Below are 24,391 nucleotides of genomic sequence, written 5' to 3'. Positions count from 1 at the left end.
ACTTCTTCATATAGCTTCATTTATTTGTTTACGTATTGAAATTGTTGCAACCTTTTCACTGGCTTTCGAATCTAAGATTTATATTTTTTAGTTTAAATCTAATTTAAAATTTACTAAATTCTATTAACAGAATTGGATTTGTGACGTATTGACGTATGGAATTTTGATTTTATTGCAAAAAAGTATACAATTAAAATAAAAAATCCGTGTAAAAAAAGTAAAACCGTGTACAAATGGTAACTGGGAAGTGTTCAAAAACACCGTGTAAAAAAAAACCGTGCAAAAAAAAACCGTGTAAAAAGGAGATCAACTGTATTTTTTATAGAATTTCTCAACATATATATTTGCTTCGAGTTAGAGGATCTGCTTTTCGTGCTATCGAAGGCATTTTCCAGGTCTAAAGCCACACTGATAAGGTCCAATCAGTTCGTTGACGGTGGGCTTTAATCTTTCACACAATACGCTCGACAGGACCTTATATGCGGTATCGAGGAGGCTTATACCACGGTAGTTGGCGCAGATTGGGGGGTCTCCCTTTTTATGGATTGTCCAGAGCACACTGAGATTCCAAACGTCAGGCATGCTTTCTTCAAAAAAAAAAAAGAACAGTAAATTACCTACTTATGTATATATAAAAAACAGTAAGGAAGAGCTAGGTGTGGGTATAACCGCACATTTCATACTCTCGAAACTTAATTGTTTAATTTTATTATGATAACACAAAATTTGACCCACATATTCGGCATAAAGTATTTTTGACACCGACCTGCATTGTATCTTAAATTTTACGTTCGTTTAATTTTGCTAAGATGTCTCACATATTAACCAATATATATGGTATAAAGTTTGAATATCCGTATATTAGGTATGTAGATGAAAGCTAGAGGAAGTGTTGAATAGATTTTGCCCATTTTGGGCACAGAGGCACACTATTAGAAGGAACACATCTCCTTTAAATTTGTTTAGAATATCCGACAGAGCTCTGAGACGCCCATGTTCGATATCTGGAGCCAGTTTTGTTCCGATATCTTCACCGAAGCTTAATTTATATATTGTAAAGTAAACGAATCAAATAAAATTCCAAATTGTGTTATATGGGAAGTAGACGCGGTTATAAAGCAATTTCGCCCATTTTCAAGTTATAAAAAAGTTGAAATTGGTCGAGTAGTTCTTGATAAAAGTGGTGCGTTCGAGCTACGTAATAATTACTGCAGTTGCATATTTGCCACTACGTTGCTGATACTCTCCTGATGTGTTGCTAGTTTTGCCAAAAAATTTGCTTATATGGATCAAAATGGAAATTGTTTTTTACTAAACATTGTAAAAATAACAAGCATAAAATTAACTTTTTGTTGGAAGCAATTTTGAAGAAAGGAGAGTCACAAATCAAACGATTATGTTAAGATTTCTTCATCCATTGTGTTGTGCATACCAAAATTTGTGTTGCCGATTATTTGAATAAATTCTTCAAAAAATGTGTCGGTAGAACGCCATGCTGACGCAAGTGTTGCCGAAAATCCATGCAGAATGTGATACTTTGACAAATTCGCAACACTGTTGTCGTGATTGTCATCTCGAACGCACCCATGGGTTTTGACTCATAAGTGTCACGCCAATCTTAGTACATCTTTAATGTACCATCTTTACCATAAAAAGTTGAGTTTCTGGTGTTTTTCCTTACTGACACCAGAAAGTAATATAACCTTTGTATGAGAGTTAGGCGTGCTTTTGGTTCGATTTCATCTATTTTCATGTTACATAATGAAGTGCCTACTGTAAATGCCTCCAGGAAGTCTGATTGATATAACTTTCGTAGTTTATGATATATATGGTCAAGGCCACGCCCATTTTTCGAAAGAAATTACATCCACATATACCACTCCTTAGTGTTATCCTTTGTACCAAATATTGTTTTCACAACTTTATTTATATATGGATTAGTTACAGCTTGTTATAGGGTTTCGGTTTCCACCATTTTGTGGGCGTGGTAGTGGTCCGATTTCGTCCATCTACAATACCAATTTTATGGTGCCGAGGAACACGTGTACTAAGTTTCATCAAGATATTTCATGTTATCGATGTCAACTCCAATCATCACCCTGATCACTTTGGTATATACATATAACACGTTTAATTTTAAAATTTACAGGCAACCGTTAGTAAAGGTGTCTGATGAATGGGGCATACACATTTTTCCTCTCATTATTAAGTGCTAAGCATATAAGGCACACATAAGCATGGTCATTCCAAAATTGCAGTTTTCACTTATTGTGTAAATTATAGTAATTCAAATTATGTAAATCATATGTACATAAGTGTGGAGTGTCATATCATACCATCATTAGAAAATTATAACAACAGTTAAATACCTTACGACACGTTATCTAATATTTATTTGAATCGTAAGAAAATTTTAATTATTGAAGGAAAATTTACATTTGGGCATTTCCGCCATGTCGAACGTGACAATCGCAAACATTTCAACTAAAAATAATTATGAACTGAAATGTTTTTTTTTTTTAATTTTGACAGTAGGATTTTTTAGTAGGTCTACATTTAGTGTTAAGGTTGATTTTGGAACGGAAAAATGGAAGTCGTTTTTGGGTACAACGATTCAAACGGCACGGCGAATTCAGCGAATTGTGAGGCAATATTCACATGCTTTTGATTGTAGAATATTTAAATTTGGTATGAATTTCTCCCAAAAATAATTTATAGTTTTTTTTTAAATTAATTATTAACACACATTCGCACGGAACATTTTTTCCATCATAATATTTATTATTTAGATTGATTATGTTGTGATAATATGGAATTATGTACCAACGCGGCCAGCAAAATCATTTAAAAAGTAGTAAATGTATTTATTTTTAAATAACATCAAACGAGAAACACAACAAAAATTTTCTAAATTATGAAATGAAAATAGTATAATGAATATGAAGCAGTTTTTACTTCTTGACCATCGCAACAAAAGAAATGCAACTGGGATATACCTGGAATGCATTTAACCATTTTGTATCTAAATTATATATTATGGAATGATTTTCAATCTGATGACATACAATTAATTTTAAGCACAGTTGTACTATTTTGTTTTTGAAGAGTATTTTGATTTTTTTTTTGATAATATAAATTTGTTTTTAATCTGAGAGCAGTTACCATCAGAACGAATAATAATTTTTTTTTTATTTTAATTGTATAAAAATAAAGTGTTGTTTTTTGATGTCGCACGGGACATTAAAATATAGGATAATAAGAGAGCAAAAACTTACAGTTATTTGCAATCGTATGCTTTCTTATGCATTTTATTTTGCTCTTTGTACCCTTATAAAGGTTTTACACAATACAAGAATTAATACATGATATGTTTCTTTAACAATTTTGACTAATAACCAAATGCAGTAGAAAAATCGAAATGAGAAAAGTAGCTCCTATGCGACTTGGCTTTCGTATATCTCGTAATTGGTTATGAATAAATTGAAATTTTAAATTAATGCACTTATGTGAACGCTTCTTCCAATCGTCGAAACACTTCTCAAACTCGACTTCATCAATTTCGTCTATGCTTGCTATGCTAAAACGACGGCCCTTCACGAAAAGGAACGAAGTGTAATCAAAATCGCCAGGCTCACAAAAACTCGTCTAACCTTAGCAGCTGCAATGAATACAGCTGAAAAATATATATATGTATACCAACATTATAAATTTTATTTTATGGAACTCTCCAAATCCGTGAAATTTTAATTTTTACAATTCCCGTTACATTTTGAATAGATGAAATTGCAACGTTTTCAGTAGAAAAGCTTTCTTCTTTGAATGAATTGTAAACAATTTCGACAGCAGTTGTCTATTTGTATTTGTGTGATTATTTAAAATTCCAAGTTTACATTTTTTCAATAAAATAATAGTTTTAAAATTGATAATACTCCTTAAAAATATTGATATTAATTCAAGATTGCATTGGAAAAGCTACAACTGTTCATCTGAAGAAAAGAAAAAACCGTACCTGTCATACAGTAATAAAAAGGAAGCAGATTTATTTTGTTCTCGAAATAAATTTACAAGTACACATATAAAGATACTATCCAGGAAGCAGTTTTAATAAAATTACATTTGAATATACAATACATAGGCATGAATAATATAATAATACAAAAAAAGAAAAATAACGGCATTTTTTTAATATTTACTTGACTAGAGAAGCTACGCAATCGACATTCGTAAAACTTGATTTCTTTAAATAAAAAATCTCAATGTATGTATACATAATAATAAATAGTTGTAATTTACATATTGTCAGTTTCAAATAAAATAATTAATGTTGACGATTTGACAATTTCATAAGTTAACTGTACATTTCACCAAACATAAGCAATAAGAATGTAATTAAAATTTAGACATCAAGTCAAGTAATTCGAATCAGTTTATCCAATAGTTGGAGTTCCAGCAACTACTATAATTATTTTCACATATTACACAAAACTGGTTGATCTAAGTAAGCTAGTAGGCTCCTTAGTTTTTATTGGCTCGAGCAGGATCCGCAATAATCCAAAAATGATCTTCGAATTCTTATAATAAAAATACTTATTACGTATATATATACATATATACAATAGTCAAAAATTCACACATTGTACGAATTACGTCGGATTCGCTCTTCTATGAACTTGTATGACTATGCGCTGTAAGTGTGAACGACAATTATCGGTAATGAAAGTGCTTCCGATTATCCATATTGTTGATGTTCCTAGTATTCGTAAGTAAATATTAATGATTTTAACACATCCTTGGGTGTATATATTGATAAATAACAACAACAAAAACAATTTAAATACACAGTACTTACTAAATCTGGTTGCATATGTATGTAAGTGTGAGATTGTACATAGGTAAAGTGAAGCGATCATGGGATCATGGCTAGTTACAGTAAACACATATTCTTTAAACAAATACCCACATTTACATGTATTTGTGTAAATATAATTACGAATTACAATGGTACAAAGCGAGACGTCGTTGTCCGGGTTTGAAATGTTCAAAGTTAAAAAAAAAATATTAATGCAAGTTATTTAATATATGTACATATGTATACTATATAAGTTTTTTATTTTTCAAATAAGTATATGGATTTCTGCCAACCAACCTTTTGATCTTCACTCAAGTCAGATTAGCTTTTAATTGCGCACACACTACACCACCTGTACGGTAGCGAAGGCGCTGAAAGTGACCTTTTTAGGAAATTCAGGTCCTGGTGAGCCACGTGTCTTTATCACTGGTTTCAGCGGTTGGCGCGGCTTTAGCGTTAAGAGGCCTGCCGACGCTGCTAATTCTTTTAATCTATGTGAGAATCCACTTGTCGAGTTTATGTCTCTGCTTCCCCCGCTGTTTTCGCTGTGATAACCGTCTACATTATCCACACCACCGTTATTGCTATTGTTGTTACGAGGGGAAATATTCATACTAGTCGCCTGCGCCTGCGCCAGTGGACCATTGTCCACAGTCGTGGCCGTATGCACCCTATATATTTGTCCATTGGTGGAGGGATATGCTATACTGGCAGCGCCACTGCCATTGGATGCGGTTGCTGGAGTAATGTATCTGCAAGTATAAGAGAGAACAAGGAAACTTTCTAATAATAATTGAAGTATAATAAAATGTTTGGATTCAGGTTACAATAATTATTTTCAGGTATTAAACAAGTAAGGAAGTGCTAAGTTCGGGTGTAACAGAGGATTTTTTACATTAGCCCTCCTATTGCGAGTGTCGATTAGCAATAGAATAGGCTTCAGTCGATTGAGTCGATTATATTTTATTTTGCTATTGTGTAACTTGATCAAGAAAATTTAAAAATTTCGAACGACTGAAAAAATTGTCTCGACAAATGAGCGATTGCAAAGCGCTCATAGTCGATGATTGACCGACTGATCGACATTAACAATAGCACCGACACTCTCAATAAGGGTGTAAGATAACATACAATTCGACCACAAATTTGGCAAAAATTCAACAAGAAGAATTATTGTATATGAGGATTAGGGTAATTTCTGGACCGATTTCATAAATTTGCGCCACCAAGCTGCATTATAACCAAGATTATAACTTAACTTAATATACACTGCATAAAGCTCACACAATGTTTGAAAAACCTAATATTTGGTGCATGGTCTCAAACATGCTGTTATAAGTAAGATATTTCCTTTGAAAGATTAAGCAAAATTTCAAAAATTAGTCATGGGCACCGAGATCTTCATGTTCGGTATCTGGGACCTTGGAAAGTTATAATCCGATTTCGACAATTTGTAGATGAGCAATGACACACTGCATTGGAGGTTTTTGGGCAAAGTTTTGTTCCAACATTTCCACCGGCTACACATGTTCGATATCTGGGGCCTTGGAAAGTTATAATCCGATTTCGACAATTTGTAGATGAGCAATGACACACCTCCAATGCAGTTTTTGGGCAAAGTTTTGTTCCAACATTTCCACCGGTGTTTTTTATCCATTGGAAAGAGAACGAATTAGATGGAATTCAAAGTTGTATTACATTAATGCTTTCTAATCTAAACCATTTCAGATCTGTAACTAAATGTTAAGTAGTTCCACAGATGTGATTCTGTCGTTTTTCGCAAGTGACTTAAAACACTTTCTGTAAATTTCAACATAATCTTAGTCTGAGAGGTGGGGTGGTTTTTACCAGATTTCACCCATGTGAAGTATTTTCAGCAAAGTTGGATAATACAGCTAGCGAGATATGTATAAACAAAAATCTATTTGAGGCAACAACCACTTTTTGAATATTTTACCCCACTGTAATCCTTTGTAGCTTAATTTATGGCTTAGTTATAACAACTTTACAGTTTTTTGGGCGTGGGAATAAATGGCTTTAAATTTCATAAATAATTCTTTATAAAGGAATTCTTAAAAGACACAGAATTACGGTGAAACCATAAACCAAACCTTTTATATAAATATGAAAATCGGGAAACGAAATATTTATTGATTTGAATAAGTAAATAAAATACATTGCCAAAAGTAGTATATTTGCCAAGATGATGATCTAACAAATAACTGCGAAAGCGTCAGCATTAAATACGAGCATTTATTCGTACGTGTACATAACAATATACACACATATGTACATACATTTGTTCAATATGTGTTAATGAACTTATAATGCTACACAATTGGCACATATGTATGTATGCATTAAGAAAAATATTGCAACAATGAAGAGCTCAGCGCCACCTCTCACACATAAACACAAATATTGTCTAAAGGATTTTTATTAATAATTTTAATAAATTTAATATTCTGTCTTTAATAATAATAATAATTTTGGGACTGTATAGCAACTCCCCTTTTTTCGTGCTACTTTAAATATTGCTTTGTTGACTGAAGACACAGAAGAACTATTTAAACAAAATGTCCCTCTTCTTTTTAGGTGAATGTCAGTCAAATTTGATGCATGGCTTGCAATAGTTTCTGAAACTTCTATAACAAACGAATAAGGAACAAATACTTAGTTGTGGATATATAAACTTTTCAAATTATAAGGAAATCCCAATTAGCAAGCAAGTAAATATGAATATCTTCTCAAACTCATAGTTATATTCTTTAATAGAGATAAGTATATAGTTTATTGGATTGGCATATGCCGTACCTTGGCACCCATTGGTTGGCCCACAGTTTGTTTTCTTAAATTTCAGTACCCGTACAGTCACAGACTGTACATAATGGCCAAGGATTTTAAAGTATGGTTTCGACATCACTTAAGAAAAGCTCTTTAAATACAAGTTGTATGTTATTTACCATACGTTTATGTTTCCGTTTTTTTGTAGTATTTTGAAATGAAAATGTAGATGGACAGATGACCTACAATAGTATACGAGCGAATTTAATTAGTGTGTTCGACAAGTTTAGTAGATGCGATTAACAACGGTTGGCAGTTATGTATAGGGCAAGAAAAATTGGTTTTAGCTGAAGCAAACAAATTAGTTAATCACAAGTAATGGGGTACACGCATGCCGAAATACACACAAATAAAGTGCTCTTACTCGGTAGAGAAAACATCACAATATTTAAGAAAAGTCGCAAAAGAATTTCTTACCACATTTTTACACTCTCGCAACAAAAGTTGCTAAGAGAGTATTATAGTTTTGTTCACATAACAGTTGTTTGAAAGTTAAAAACCTAAACGAATTAGATATAGGGTTATGTATATTAAAATGATTAGGATGACGAGACGAGTTGAAAACCGGATGTCTGTCTGTTCGTCCGTCTGCCCGTACAACGGTTAACTTGAGTCAAAATTAAGAAATCTTGACCAAATTTGGTACACATGCTCCTTAGGACCGTAGGAGGGTTGCTATTGAAAATGGGACCATTGCCCGAAACCTATAAAGTGTCGTAACTAAGCCATAAATAAAGCTATACAAGTAAAATATATATTGATATAAAGGAACGCGCTAGGAAGAAGCATATCTGGATGTAATAATTCCTCAAAAAGTGTCCCCGCCCCTAAATAAGTTTTTTGTGAATATCTCGGAAAACAATCAAGCTATATAAACCAATCTTTGTGCAGTGGTTTCCTTTACGGACCCCATTACACACGATTAAAATTGATATAATCGGATAATAACCACGCCCACCTTCCATACAAAACTTAACTCACTAACGGAAAACGTCAGAAACACTACACTCGATCTGATTCCTTTACTTTATAATGTAAACATAAGGAACCGACGAAGATAGCGAAATAAAACTTTATATAAATACTGTATATCATCTGTGGCTTCATTTGTGGAAAAATTGTCGAAATCAGACTATAACTTTTCAAGGCCCCGGATATCGAACATGAAGAACTCAGTGTCTAAGGGTAATTTTCACCGAAAATATGGGTAAATCTTTCATATATTTTAATGTAATTCGGAGAAAATTATTTTCTTCTAATAATTTGTCTCTCTTGCAAAAATTATTAAAATCGGGTCATAACTTTCCCTAACTTTCATATACCTAATTGTAGGGGTTTCAAAAACACGGTGGGCTTTATACCACATATATCTGTTAATATGTGAAATATCTTAGCAAAATTAAGTATAGTCTTGCATATAGTGTACCTTGGTGGTGAAAATTAGTGAAATCGGTTCAGAATTTGCTCAGCTCAGCTATACTATATATGATGGTTTTCGTTATTCTATTGGACGAATACGAGTATACGGGTCAAATTATGTATTATCTTAATAAAATTTAATCAATAAATTGCGAGAGTATAAAATGTTCGGTTGCAGCTGAACTTAGCCTTTCCTTACTTGTTTGTTTGTTGTAATGTTTTCAATTATTAAATATTACTAAGTATATACGCTGATCTTTAATAACTATGTTATTCATTAAACTCAGACCAGCAACATTCGAGGTACGAAACGGTAGCCCTATAACACAGGTTGCAGTTTTGCAATTTTTAGGAAAATTGTTTTGGTGTTGAGTGTTTTCTTGCAGGGTATATACATATGGGCATGCTTATATTTAAAATCAGTATGTAGCTGTTAGTTTTACAGAGATAAACAAGTGAGTCAGCGATAGTAGGATCTCAACACAAGCACTCACAAATCATAAATTATCACATATACATATGTACATATGTATGTACATAATTGCTGCTAATTGTATTAATTAACATGTTCATGCTCGTGGCGTATGGATGAATGGTGGATTAGAGGCTAAATAGCATGCTATTCGAAAATGTTCATAAGTATACATACATATGTATTTTAAAATTTTTGAAAATTATTATTAAAATACTAGCAGACCCGACCACATATTTTTGTGGCTAAGGTATACATTTCAATAGAATTTTTTTCAATATAGTCAAAAAATTCTTACGCGCAAAGACGAAACCATTATAGACGGTTGATATACATTATGGTAGATCTGTAGTAAGCGTAAATCATCATAACAACAAATTTGCAAATTCCAAGCCAAGATTGTTTCGGTGACTTATTTATGATTACCGTTTTCATAGCCATGACAGCTTACTCTAATTTTAATTGCAAAGTGAGAGGTGATAGTCAATGCAATTTTAAATATTCTGTGAGATAATTGACAACGTCACCCGGGTTTGTAGCTGTGTCAACTCTCCTGGAACGAAATCCTAAATTGTCGCATTAAGATCATCGACATCTTTGTTTTTTTTACCACCAATATAGGCCATTCAATTAGCCATTTATGGTTATTATATTGTGGTTTCATGTCAGGAAAAACACGATGAATAAGCTCCTCTTTCGAGACCATGAAGTGACAGAAGCCCGTTAAAAATGTTATTAATACATTGAGGTGTCAACTGCGTCGCTACCATTTTCAACTGCTTCTACATTCGCAATATGATATTGTTGAAAAAACACTCGTATGTTATTTGTTAATTGGCGATTCTTTATGTGTCGCCACAAATGAGATGATTTTAGGAATGTGATTAGTTCGTCAGCAACAGTTGATCCAGGAATAGTCTGGCGAAAATGACCTGCCAACAGAATCATGGCTTCACCAAAAATATTTTCGTTGTCGCGTAAATCTTTTAAAGTCCTGTTCAGTTCTTCTACCGACTTGAATATCTGGAAAATCTCCTTTGTAGCTGTTTTTGGCGAGTTTGCAGACTGGTGTTTGTTGATTTGCAATTTAGTAGTAATTTCAAGGCCGAAAGTACTGCCTACTATCAGGTGCCAAGTTGCCTCTATTCCTGTTAACCTTAGTGGTGAAAATGAGTGAAATAGGTTCAGGAATTACATCAGCTCTTATATACTATATAAGAGGATTTTCGTTATTCTATTGGACTTTATTTCAAATTGTGTGTAATAAAATTACATCAATAAATTGCGAGAGTATAAAATGTTTGGTTGCCTTTCCCTACTTGTTACAAATTGTTTTGGGCTTTCGATACAGCATTATACACTTGTATAATAATAAAAAGATTTTAACAAAGCAACAATGACAACTTTGAAAATAATATTATTTTTTGTTTTCTTTTTTATAATTTTGTTGTCAATTCAAATAAAATCATCTTCTTGTTATCTTCCTCACAATTTTTCCATATTTACTTACTTTCTAATCTTTCCCTGGCCTTCCATAAATATTTCAAAACTAAAATTAGCCAGATCGATTTGGCCTTTCTTAATTTTTTGCGAAACTAACGACACAAATTGTTTGTATGGCAGATTAGAAAATTGTGGATTTAAGACTTTTTCAGGCAATTTTTAAAATTTTTCTCTCCGTAAGAACCATCCCGGTACCTCTAGAAACATTCTAAAAAAAGAATTTGCGAAATCGGTCCGGCGGTTCTCGAGTTATGCGCTTAGCAACACATTTTGCGATTCATTTTTATATTATAGATGGGAAAATATTAAAATAAGTCCAAAATTGAAAGAATCTTCGAATTCAATCATAGAAATTAACTCACACACCCAATATATAAAATTAAACTTTAAACAAAAAACACAATATAACCAACTACAAACTCAAACAACAATTGCTGATTGATAAAATGATAAACTTGTGCAGCGAATAGTTACCCTCTTAGATGCAATAACAAAGTCCACTGAATATCTATTTGCAAACTGCTCGATGCAGCGTTGTACAGGTAGATAAATGCAATCAAAGCTGTGACTTTGTGTGAAATATGGAAAAGCAAGATTTGGATTGTTTGGTTTGAAGTGTGGTCTTTAATTAAGAAGCACATTTCGTCTGGCAATCTCATTCTCTAACATACAATCGTATTTAATTGCGGGCGTATAGTCATATCAACACACACAAAATAAAATATAATACGTACATATGTATGTATGTATGTATGTACAAAAAGCATTGTGACGACTTGAGGGCGTGGGAATCCTGCCAGCTTGTCAATAGTTTCATTGTCTTGAACCATGTAAATGAGCGCAGATTTCCATGACTGTGAAAACAGCTTATTCGAAAGATATAAATGAAGAGGATTCATTATTGGACGAAGTATTTAGGTTGGTAGATGTGCTAGTATGTTGACATTGAACTTATGATTTCGGATAATTATTACCATTATGGCTAAGGGAAACATTCAAACGCATTATTTAAGGGCAGTGATTGGAACATAACATATATTTTGAATGGGTTGGGATAAGTGATGTATATAAATGTTGATGTACGGAAGATCAATCTGAAATGGATATATCATTAATCTTACTTAGTACTTAGTCTTGCCATAAATTATGTTGCAAGTTACAAGTTACAAGGGAAATGGCTATATCGACCATATCAATGTCATTATTTATTCGGGATAATCTCCACATAAAAGTCCATCTTCGATCAACTGGTCAGCTTGAAGTAACTTAGGCTCAACAGAGCCAACGAATGGTTCAATGTGGTCACCCTCCAGATGCCGTCTGGAAGTCCAGATTTGAATCCATTGGACAACAGTTTGTGGTCGGAGTTGGAGAAAATGGTCGGTCGAATACCACGCAAATATTTTGAGAGTCTCACAAAATCTTTGGTTCGTCCACACAATTTTTTTGTGTTTGGTTGGTTTGTTGGAAGATTATACGAAATGTATAGATTGACCTTAATAACTTTACGGAGAATTATTGATTTGAAATCCTAATATTTTTAAAAATTATATTGATTAAAGTCATTATGTGTGAATACTTTGAATACAAAATACAATCTCAAGATAAGTTATTTGGGGCGTCACTGGTGTGCGTGCACTTTGCACTTTTCCTCCTACACTTTTGCTGCATAATTTTCCGATTTTTTGCTTCTTCATGTATGACTGTGCAAGATGGCGGCATCGTATATATATGAGAGTGGCAGTTTTCCCTGCATAAAAGCGAAAGACGCGAAAGTGAAGAGGTCATAAGCAAAGAAGAGAAAATCGCAAACATGCAGAAATACATACATACATACATATGTACATATTATTAAAAAAAACCTCATGCGTTAAGTGAAGCGAGGAATGTGCGAGTGAAGTTGGGCGAAAATCTGCGCAGTTCACTGCCTTCTGATGCGCTGTGTATTTGCCAGCCACCTGAGTGCACCCAAGTTGGTTAGGCGAATCATTAGCGGTAATATGCGGATATGAAATGCGCATGCGCCGCACATTTATTGTGTTTGCATTTCACTAACTCGTGCACTGATCGCGCAGTTAACAGCTACAGGGGAATTCGTTACAACGACAATAACAATATCATGCTGGAGCGCAACGTTGGGTAGCGGTAGCTGCGTTCGCTATTCTTCCGCCTTGGTGTTGTTTGTTGCTTCAGTTTGTAATTGCATCTATGTACACACATGCATATATGTACATATGTACATATGTACATATGAATGTACATTCAATACACACATAGCTCACACTGCTTGTGTAAAGGCGAATTTAGTTGCTACGCTGCTTTCTTACTAGTCTGCACGGTTAGTTGGCGCGTACGCAACGCACGCCACCTGACACCTCTGATCCGCTCTCCTGACGACGGTCTATACAATTATGCGGCCAATTTTCAATTTCGCCACACACTCGCTACTCGTTATGGACAAATTTCGTAATGACTTCACTTTAGAAGACTACAGCGATTTTGCTTTACCGCGTCTGTAATGTCCAGCTCTTGGTGTAAGAATTTGTGATGCAATTGAATCGTTGACATATCTTTCTAACCAGTTCCTATTATACAACCTATTGAATAGGCTTCGGAAGGCATGGAAATATAGCAATATTTGGATATATCTATGTATGTATGTATATATATGTATATAAAGAAAATTTTTTTTTAAATAATTAGATAATAAATGTATCAAGAAATTGTGTGGTGTGTGAATAAAACTAGTAAAAATAAATAAATTCTCGAAAACGATTTTCAAAGACCCCAGCATACGTACGTACGTATTCCTTAGAGGAAGGCTAGTGCTAGGCTTGTGCTATTTATCAACTTTTAACTCATTATAGACGCCCGATTTTTGTACACATACAAACGTTACCCTAAAATAATAGTGGTTAATAATATCGCGCACAGACATAAATCTAACGACAATAATCACAAACGAAACATTTAGAACTAATTTGAAATGACCGAACAAATTAGGCGAAGAAACGGGTTCTTTGATGAGACATAATATTTAAAAAACTTTGATGGCTTTACTTAGTGGTGAGGAATGGAAGAAATGGTAATGCTGTCAGCGCTTAATTATTAATGATGTTTAGCTATAATGTAGCCTTATTTTGAGTTTTTTCTTTCTTTTCTTTACTTTGAACGTTTTCCGTTTAGGAAATGGTAATCATTAGTTTTATGCTCAATCTGTATAGTTGTGGCTGATGATGCTGTTAATGCCGCGCTATGACGCTGCTGTTGATGAAGTAACCTATTTCGCCGATGAATTTCTAGATTTTAATTCTTCGTTTATGATTTAGTTTGCAAATTTGAGGAAGTATGAAACAGCTCAAGTTCAGCTTTCAGATTAGTAATGGAAACAGCAGTGAGTTGTAAGCGTATGAAGCATTTTCTAAAAATAAATCGAGTTACTATTGATACCTTATTGTATAAATTAGCACAAATAAAAGAGTACAAAGTTATAAGCACGACACGAAATTAAGATCGCTCCTATTTGCGAAATTAAAAATTTAATTTAAAAACAAGTTATGCCAAATAGAATTACCAACTTCATAAGTCAGTCGAAACAACAAATTATGTACGCTATTAGGTATTGTTTAGTGGCACTTCCCACCTTTCACCACATTCCGCCCAACTAATAAATTGTTTATATTGTTTTGCTGACTGCGAAGCAATATACCGCTTCGGCAACATCGTCAATCATGAAATTGTAGCAACAACTTTAGTCTAACAATAAGCGAAAAATAGCAACCAACTGCCACATGCAACATGTTGCAGTTGACTGGATAAGAATTCCATTGCAGTTCATTTCCTGCGCTTGCACTGGATCCAACAACTGCGCCAATGTCGAAGTTGCGGACTACATATAGCACTTTTGATAAATTTCATCATTGATAGAGGTTGAGAAGAAAAATGTTGGCATGCCAAAACCAAAAATTAAAAATAGAGAAAACAATGCAAAGGTTAAATGAAGTTCAAGAATTTCATTCAGTCGACAATGCGACCATTCATTTAGCAGTAACGGAAAATGGAAACGATAGGATAGGATCGTGTAGTTTAGTGGACGTGCAGAGCGCAAAGCACAACGATGGAAAAGCCCAAGACGTTTTCTACCAGCGCACAGCAGCGGAAGAAAAGCGCGATAGTTCTCCTCCAAACTATACAAACGACGTACATACATACATATGTATATATGTGTTCAAGGAACGCGCTTATAAGAAGCAGTACAGAAACAGTAACGGTGTCAGAGGTAGCCGTAGCGGCAGCGGAAATATTAAAATTGAAACAGCATCGCGATGAACTACAAAGCACAGCATGTAACGAACCTGTCCAAAAGGAAGAACTTTTAAATCAGAGCACAAATAGATGATAAAATGAAAATCATTTCGTTTATGATGGCAATGTGATATCGCAGCATGAATTTCGTTCAATGTTCACAGACAAGCTCGGGCATCCGTCGTGCTCAGCAAGAGCAACTAAATCACCCCAACACCCAGGCTGCGACAGCAAAGCTGCCACTGTTGGTGCTGATGCCTACCAGGACAGTGGCCACAAACAGACAGCAAGCTGGGTTTGGGAACCAAACGCTCAAAGACCATTAAGGAGAAATTAAAAAACGCCAATGGGATTCCAAATAAGTGCTATGCTTTTGCGACCGTTGCTTTGGAGATTGGCTAGCTGATGTTGCCGCACCGTTTGTTGAGTCACTACATTAACAAGGAGAAAGGGAAAAGTCGTTGCGCCTCATTTGCGACGCATTTTCAGTGCTTGCCAAACAAACGTAGCATGCAATATTCATGCTGCCGCTTTTGCGGCTACAGTGATGACGTTGGAGATGAGCGTGCAAAAAAGCATTTCACTATCGAAAACGAGGCTAATGTCCAATGTTGATTAGTTACTTAGTAATGAATATTTCCACCGTCAAACGATAACGATGAACATAAATGAAACCATTGAAGAACTTTAGATATTGAATACTTATTTATATTCATCAAATTTCAATATTTAACAATAAAATAGAGGAACGAAAATATATAACAGCTCAACAACACACCCACATATGTATGTTTCGAATTTACTGGAACATATACACGTACATATGTATTCGTCAACCAAAACTCTATATAACTTAATTCAATTCCCTAGAAAGATTCCGCATAGGTCACATAGTATTCTAGTAAAAAAGTAATGCATTTGTATATAAATTAGATCAGACATAATATCTTATGCAATAAAATAACACCAATAATTTATATTTGAGTTAACTAAGATGAAAAACAACTTGGCTCTGAGGCAACAGAGCTATGGGAGCTAAGTAAGGCCGAGACGCAAACATTAAGTAAGTGGGTTATAAATATTTGCGCATGTGCGTCCGCATACTCACATAGTAGCGTCAATACTGGCCAATAGTGACAAACAATCAATAACAGCGTTGGAGATTGTTTCGCAGTAGACAGAGGCAATATTTGACTAAACTAACTAACTAAATTAACACCACAAATAATAAATCAACATTATTTTTGTGTACATTTCAAGCATTTTTGAAATACTAATGTCAATGATGATCTTGTCGTAGGGTAGATTTGGTTCCAAGCCTTGGTTTCGATTAATACCATCTATAAATTAAATATATTTGTTTATTAAAGTTAAAAATACCATGTATTTGTAAATTATTAATGTAACCCCAAACCCTATTCCAATTCTTCTATAAAGTGTTCTGAATATTCAATAAAACAAGTAAGGAAAGGCTAAGTTCCGCAACCGAACATTTTATACTCTCGCAATTTATTGATGTAATTTTATAAAGATAACACAATTCGACCCATATATTCGGCATAAAGTTCAATAGAATAACGAAAATCATCATAAATAGTATATGGGGACTGAGGTAATTCCTAAACTGATTTCACTCGTTTTCACCACCAAGATACTATATATCGAAGACAATACTCCCACTTAATTTTATATTATCTATAATTAGGTATATGGGATCTGGGGGAAGTTATGACCCGATTTTGACCACTTTTGGTACATAGACAAACTGTAATAAGAAAAAAATTCAGAGGGAATGAATTACATTAAAATATCTGAGAGATTTATTTATATTTTCGGTGCAAAATTACCCTTAGGCACTGAGTTCTTCATGTTCTATATCAGGGGCCTTGAAAAGTCATGGTCCGATTTTGACAAATTTTCCACAACTGATGTCACAGCTCAAATGCAATATTTGTGTAAAGTTTTATCCCGCTATCTTCATTTGGTCCTAATGTATATATGTATTATAAAGTGAACGAATCAGAATCAAATTTGAGTTATATGGGAAGTAGGCGTAGTTGTGACCCGGTTTCGCCCATATTCCACTCGTGTCGAGTAGTTCCTGAGATATGGTTTTTGACCCATAAGTGGGCGACGCCACGCCCATTTTATATTTTGTAAAAGAATCTCAGTGTAGCTTCCTTCTGCCATTTCTTATGTAAAAATTTGGTGTTTCTGACGTTTCTCGTTAGTGAGTTAACCCACTTTTAGTCATTGTCAACCTAACCTTTGTATGGGAGGTGGGCGTGGTTATTATCCGATTTCTTTCATTTTTGGACTGTATGGCTAAAAGAAACGACTGCAGAAAGTTTGGTTTATATAGCTTTATTGGTTTGCAAGATATATACAAAAAATTCAAATGTGCCCCTCCCTAATGCGATCCTATGTTCCAAATTTTATTTCATAACTTTATTTATGGCTTAGTTATGACACGGTATAGGTTTTTGATTTTCGCCATTTTGTGTGCGTGGCAGTGCACCGATTTTGCCCATCTTCGAAAGCAACCTCAGGGTGCCAAGGAATATCTGTTCCAAGTTTCATTAAGATATCTTACTCAAGTTATCGCTTGCTCGGACAGACGGACAGTTGGATGGACAGACATCCGGATTTCAACTCCACTAGGGATGCAAACATCGTGAAATGAAACATCGATGGTTCGATGTATCGATGTTTCTTAAAACCCATCGAAATCAAAAACATCGGCCATTAAAACATCGAAACATCGATGTATTTTTGACCTTCTTTAACTTATTTTAAATTTAGTGTGAAAAGCTGAGGGATACGGAAGCAGAAGCATAAATAAATGAAATGTAGTACGTCTTAAGTTGATACATTTTATTTCACTGTTAAAGTTTTTTCAATAAATAGCAGAATTTTAAAACAACGAAATTGAAAGTTTTTTTCATTTCTTTCTTATCGATTTTACTTCTGCGTAATAGAGTGATAGTTGCCCTAGGTTTAAAAAGCAGTCGTTTACTCGGCACTGAAGTGTTCACAATGTGTAAATATTAATAAGCCTATTTATACAACTCCGGAAACACAGTATTCATGTCAACCCAAACTCTATTGGCTTCTGATTGGTAGGGGTAACAGCCGAGATACACTTTCTCTTCAACCTTCCGTCCCTGTAATTGTAGATAAATTTGACAGCTTACATTTCACCTTTTGGTGGACCAAATGTTTATTCTGGTTCCAAATATCAAACGAGTATTCTGTTTCACTCATCCGAAGATTCCGTTGTATCAGCGCGATTCATTGAATTTGTTATGAAACAAAAAAATTATTTCTTTAAGTCATAGCATCTTTAAAACGCAGTAATTTGAATCTCTGATCTAACGCAGTAGCCTACGCCAGAATTAAATTGTATAAATAAATCATAATCTCCGTATTTTACAAAAATCGAATTCCAATGTAATAAAGCGTATCCAAATAGAGGGTTTCGAGTTAATACCCGAAAAAGTGTGAAGGTGTGAAGTCAAATTTTTATATAAAACATAGACATAAAACATCGTTGAAAGTGACATCGATGCATCGATGTTTTTAGATTCGAGATATCGATGTTTTCGTCAAAAAGCATCGATGTTTCAAAAACATCGTTTGCATCCCTAAACTCCACTCGTCATCCTGATCATTTATATATACATAACCCCATATCTAACTCTTTTATTTCTTGGTGACACAAACAACCGTTATGTGAACAAAACTATAATACTCTGTGCAACATGTTGCGAGAGTATAAAAATTGCTGGTAGGATCTGGTCTTAAAGCTGCTGTGTATTCTACCATAAGAAAATACATCGTATGAAAGATTCGTTGCTTAAATCTTCAGTTCAACATGTGCAGCCGTGAAATAATAACGCATCACAAACAAAAAAAATAGTGGCTTCCAGAGTGCAAGAGTACATAAATTGACAAGGAGAACGTTATACGATTGCACGTGCCTTGGGAGAGGATACACCATGATAATAATTTAAATCAAAAAATGGTTATAGTTAAACGTTTTTACCAAACATCCACAAGCACAGAGGTGCCAATGTAACTTACAAAGATGTAAGAAAGAAGAGTGTGAAAAATATCATAGTATTTTTATACGCTCATGTTTTATTAACGATTATGACAGCATGGGGAAAATTACCTATTCTTGTTTATAAGAGTGAACATAAATACAGTTAGAGGTAGAAAAGTAAGTTTTATTTGATAACTCTGGCGATATGATCTGCAACAATGTCATAAAATCCGCTATAACGTTGATTAAAATATTGAAGTACATACATATTGTAGTGTCTCCACTAAGTATATATTAGTTCTGGAATTAATTAGATGTCAGAGCTACAATAGTTGAGAAGAAAACCAACACAAACACAAACAACTGCGGACAGGTTCATGTAGCATAGATTTACAGATAGCTTTATTGGATAGCAAATAGAAAAGCTATAAAACATACCCAACTTATTTACATCCAAGCCAGCGTTTTGATCATTACCGATAATTTCAGTTGCTCTTTAGACAGTTAACTCTTATTTAGTGAAAAGAAATTAACTGTTATATCAGATGTAGATGTGGTTATTACAGTATTATAATCATTTTCATGATGTATTATAAAATGAAAATCAGTGTTTTGAAACTAGACTTGTCCATATTCTGAGATTAATTTGATAGGGAGTTATAACACATTAAATTTTTTCGAAGAATGTCGTATTTTGAGGGTGAGAAAACATCTAACGGAGTTACAAGCAACCATTAACAAAACTAGCCTACTCTGTTGCTATAGTACAAATATTTGAAAATTGAAAATAAATTTGGCATTGACTCTGACAATTGGTATACTGAGTAAGATATTTGAAGCAGAGCAGAAGAAATGAAACCAGGGAGCGAAAATTTTCGACTGCAAGAATATTTCTACGTGTAATAACAGAGGATAATAGTATATGTGAGCAAAGCCAGCAAGCACCGTTGTGGAAGCATTCACCCATTCATGTACTCTACGTGTAGCGGAAGCGAATTTTAGTGTCAGTCACCATCACACCAACCTACCTTCTGCACACCAACCCATGTGTCAGACGCCAATGAGCTGCAAGCAGTCTACTCAGCTACCACTTGTCGTTTGGCACTTACAGTGTGCCGCTCTCTGTCATGAACATGTTGTTATTGTTGTTGCAGCTTGGTTGTAGTGGTTTTATTGGTGGTTCCTGTTTTTGCAAAATGGTAATTATATACTTTGGCTTGTGCTTGCTTAACATGCAATATCGCCGTTGCGTTGCAAAACCATGTCGAGAACTTTTGACAGTGAGCAGTTAGAAGATAACACGGCGGGCCGAGAGAAACTAACTGAGAAGCAGATGTGCGATGCAACTGTGAACGCCGTTATGTGCACACCTCACATGCTTTCATTGGTGATGTTACTTTTATTGTTGTCGCAGCAATAACGGCAAAAACACTTTGAATTCGGTGATCAGAATGAGAATGAAGAAGAAACTTAAGATAGTTTTAAGTAATGCAGCTCTGCGATGTGTAGCCGAGGAGGTCAAATATTTGATTATCGCACGAGTGTGAAAAATGTTATGGGAAAATGCAACTTAAGCAAATAAGCCTTGCGCAGGGATATAGTATATATATATGTATGTATATGAGGCAAGCTTGTGATGCACGAACTGCGCTCTGCCGATGTGTTGCGAGTGATGAAGTAGTTGTTGCTATGAAGCATGTTCTCCTTGGTGGCAGTGAGTGTGGGAGGCCACTCCGCTTCTGTTGCCGTTGTGTTAGCTGACGGAATGTTTGGTGAAATGTGTACATAGAAACGCCTTTGAATGTTGTTGCCAAAGCCGCAATTTAGAGATTATGTGGGAATTAGGTGATATACCTCCAACAATTTATAATACACAGGTATTTACACTTGCGATATAAATGATTGGACTCTTTGATATTCTCCATTAATTGTTTAATAGCTAATGGCGTGCATGGTGGAGACTTATTTTTTAAACTACTCAAACATTAAGAAGAAATATTTCTTCCCACTATTTTTCCATACTTTGAATAGCTGTATAGGAGTACACCACCATCGATGTGTTGTTATCCAGTTTAAATCGTAGCTATTGTCGAAATCAAATTGTGCAATATTTTCATTTTTTTGCAGACTCGTGGCAAGTCACTAATCCTAATATGATATGAGGGCTGAGGCAATTCCTGAACCGATTTCATTCATTTTCACTACCAAGGTACATTATATCCCAGACTATACGCTCACTTAATTTTTCTAAGACATTTCACATATTAACCAATACATATATGCGGAATTAAGGCCACCGTAGTTTTGAAAAACCTATAATTAGGTATATGGGAGCTAGGAGATGTTATGACACGATTTTAATAATTTTTGGCACAGAGACACACTATTAGAAGAAAACAATTTCCTCTGAATTACATTAAATTATCTGAGAGATTTACTCATATTTTCGGTTAAAATTTACCCTTAGATATAGTCCGTTTTCGACAATTTTTTCACAAGTGAAGCCAGAGATGATATGCACTATTTGTGTAAAGTTTTATTCCGCCACCTTCATTGGTTCCTTATGTATACATATGATAAAGTGAAGGAATCAGATGGAATTCAAAATTGAGTTTTAAGGAATGTAGTCGTAGTTCTGACCCGATTTCGCCCATTGTTTAGCCGTCTTATGAGAGTGTCAAGAAAATATTATATACCGAATTTCATTGAAATTTTGTCGAGTAGTTCCTAAGATATGGTTTTTGACCCATAAGTGGGCGATGCCACGCCCATTTTTCATTTTGTAAAAAAATCCTCTGCTATTTCTTCTGTAAAATTTAGTGTTTCTGACGTTTTTCGTTAGTGAGTTAACCCACTTTTAGTAATTTTCAACCTAACCTTTGTATAATACTCTCTTAGCAACTTTTGTTGCGAGAGTATAGAAACGCTGATTGTCAAGGGCTTTGACTTTCCCATTGCCACTATTGGTTAGAATTAACTACTCACTCGGTATAATTGAATGGCTTACAAGAAGAAACCATTCAAATCATTATGTCGGTTTTGGAGTAGTCTGCAGACACGAATGCAATCGTCTTAATCGATAATCACAATGACCAAAAATGCACATACATGTACGTTCCCGGAGAGCCATCTGACGAACGCGTCAGATTTGTGATGCTTTTATCCTCTGTTTGTTAAAGTTAAGAACCGGCTTTCACTTCCATGAGGAGTTGTTCTTTTGTTGTTACAATAACATTATTAACTTCAAGCAAGTTCACAATTAGCATGCCAGTTATGCCTTTATCGTCGGTTCAGTACTAACACCTTGCTCTCCCACAGTTGTTGCTACCGTCGGTGGAAGTGTCTATGCTGCCCAAGGTCTAGTTGATTGTCGCACTTATTGCGCTGTTCTCGCCATTTGTGGGTGATTTCAATGAATGCAATTGCCGTCGTGGCTTTTTAACACATTTTTATTCAGATAATCATCGTTGTTGGGTTTATTTGGCTTGGCGCCCATTTCCACCTCCGCATCAACCAGCAACAATAGTTTGGCTAGGCTTGCAATGCCGTCATGATGTGCTATTTCTACCGTTCTTTTACCTTTGTTTGTTATTCGAATGAATGTCCGTGTCCCAGTGACCAGTTGAACTACATTACACAGATATTTCGTTGCCGATCGTTTCAAGTGCAATAACAAATGAGTTTAACAGAAGTTTCAATAGTAACACTTTCCTACAACTGCCAGCTGTTGCTGCATTGAATGTTAAACACAAAACTTCAAGTTGAAGAAAACTTAAAAAACAACAAAAATAACAATAAAATTGGTAAAGGCATAAGAAAGCCAAGCCATCGAAACAGTTGACATATGCGAAACAAATTGCTGTCCGCTGAGTTGTCTGTTATTGCCGCTTCCAAGCACCAACTTCTACTACTACATCTTGCTTTAGTCTCTGCTGCTTATTTATTCATCATTGCTTTGTCACTTCGTTGGCACCCTTTGGTGCGACTTCTTAATTTGTATTTGATGGTTTGCTTTTTGCTCACTCTATACATTTATTTTAGCGTGTTTTCATTTTTTCTCGTTGCCCGAATATACTATTGCTTATTTGTTGTCGAAGAAGACGTGTTTAGAGAAATCTCATGCTTTCTTTTTCCTTAATTTTAATGCAGTGAAATTTTCTAAAATACACGTACACAATAGATGAATACATATCATACCATACCATACATGCGCATATTCTTCATTGGAATGCTGTTGCAGTTATTGTTGATGTCACTACTACCTTCTTTGCATAATAATCAAAGTATATTTCTAGTGATATTTATGCTTTCTGAATACGGGAAACTAAATATAATCAATTTCTGCAATTTCAAGCACTGCGGATGGAATCCATCCCTATAATTTTTTATACTTTTTCTAATAAGATTCACTATAGCCCACTGAATACAGCAAACATAAATTATATTTATAATAACGATATGTAAAGTACCGGGAAATCAAATATACAAATTCTTTACCTCCACAAAGCCTATAATTGTAGTTAGATGTTCATTGAAGTACAGTTGATCTCCTTTTTGCACGGTATTTCGTACACTCCCCAGTTTCCATATTTACACGGTTTTTATTTTAATTGTATTCTTTTTTGCAATAAAATCAAAATTCCATACATTAATACGTCACAAATACATTGCTGTTAATAGAATTTAATAAATTCTAAAATAGTTTTAAACTAAAAAATACAAATTTTAGTTTTGAAAGCAGGTGAAAAGGTTGCAACAATTTCAATACGTAAACAAATAAATGAAATGACGGAACTTTGAAATGTATAACAAATTTGATTTTTTTGCACGAGTAATTTACTGACCCAGTTAACCGTGCAAAAAGGAGATCAACTGTATACATATTTGCAAAGGAATGTCCGTTATAGCTTCGCGATCGCCCACATGTCGTTACTACGCATTTCAAAAGATTTTA

At 34.4% G+C, this 24,391-nt stretch overlaps 1 protein-coding gene across 4 annotated transcripts in view; it reads right to left on the bottom strand.

Annotated features, from left to right (window-relative positions):
- Window positions 1-2,746: 2,746 nt before the first annotated feature.
- The window catches only part of LOC105208388 (probable serine/threonine-protein kinase nek3), a 40,110-nt gene continuing 18,465 nt past the window's right edge, over window positions 2,747-24,391 (bottom strand). Inside the window, exons 2-4 of one of the 4 annotated variants that reach the window (XR_008472874.1) lie at window positions 5,147-5,601; window positions 4,850-4,942; window positions 2,747-4,750 (exon numbers count right to left, since the gene is read on the bottom strand). Coding sequence is in view for 2 of the 4 variants with exons in the window: in XM_011178196.3 (XP_011176498.2) it covers window positions 5,193-5,601 (409 nt within the window). In the remaining 2 variants the exon portion in view is untranslated. Of the gene's footprint in view, window positions 5,602-24,391 lie in introns of all 4 variants that reach the window. The other 3 variants (XR_008472873.1, XM_011178196.3, XM_054236198.1) reach the window with 3 other exon arrangements.

Source organism: Zeugodacus cucurbitae, chromosome 2, assembly GCF_028554725.1.
Source record: "Zeugodacus cucurbitae isolate PBARC_wt_2022May chromosome 2, idZeuCucr1.2, whole genome shotgun sequence".
NCBI lineage: Eukaryota > Metazoa > Arthropoda > Insecta > Diptera > Tephritidae > Zeugodacus > Zeugodacus cucurbitae.
The sequence above is the reverse complement of the archived record's forward strand: the minus strand, read 5'-3'. Positions and strand labels throughout refer to the sequence as shown.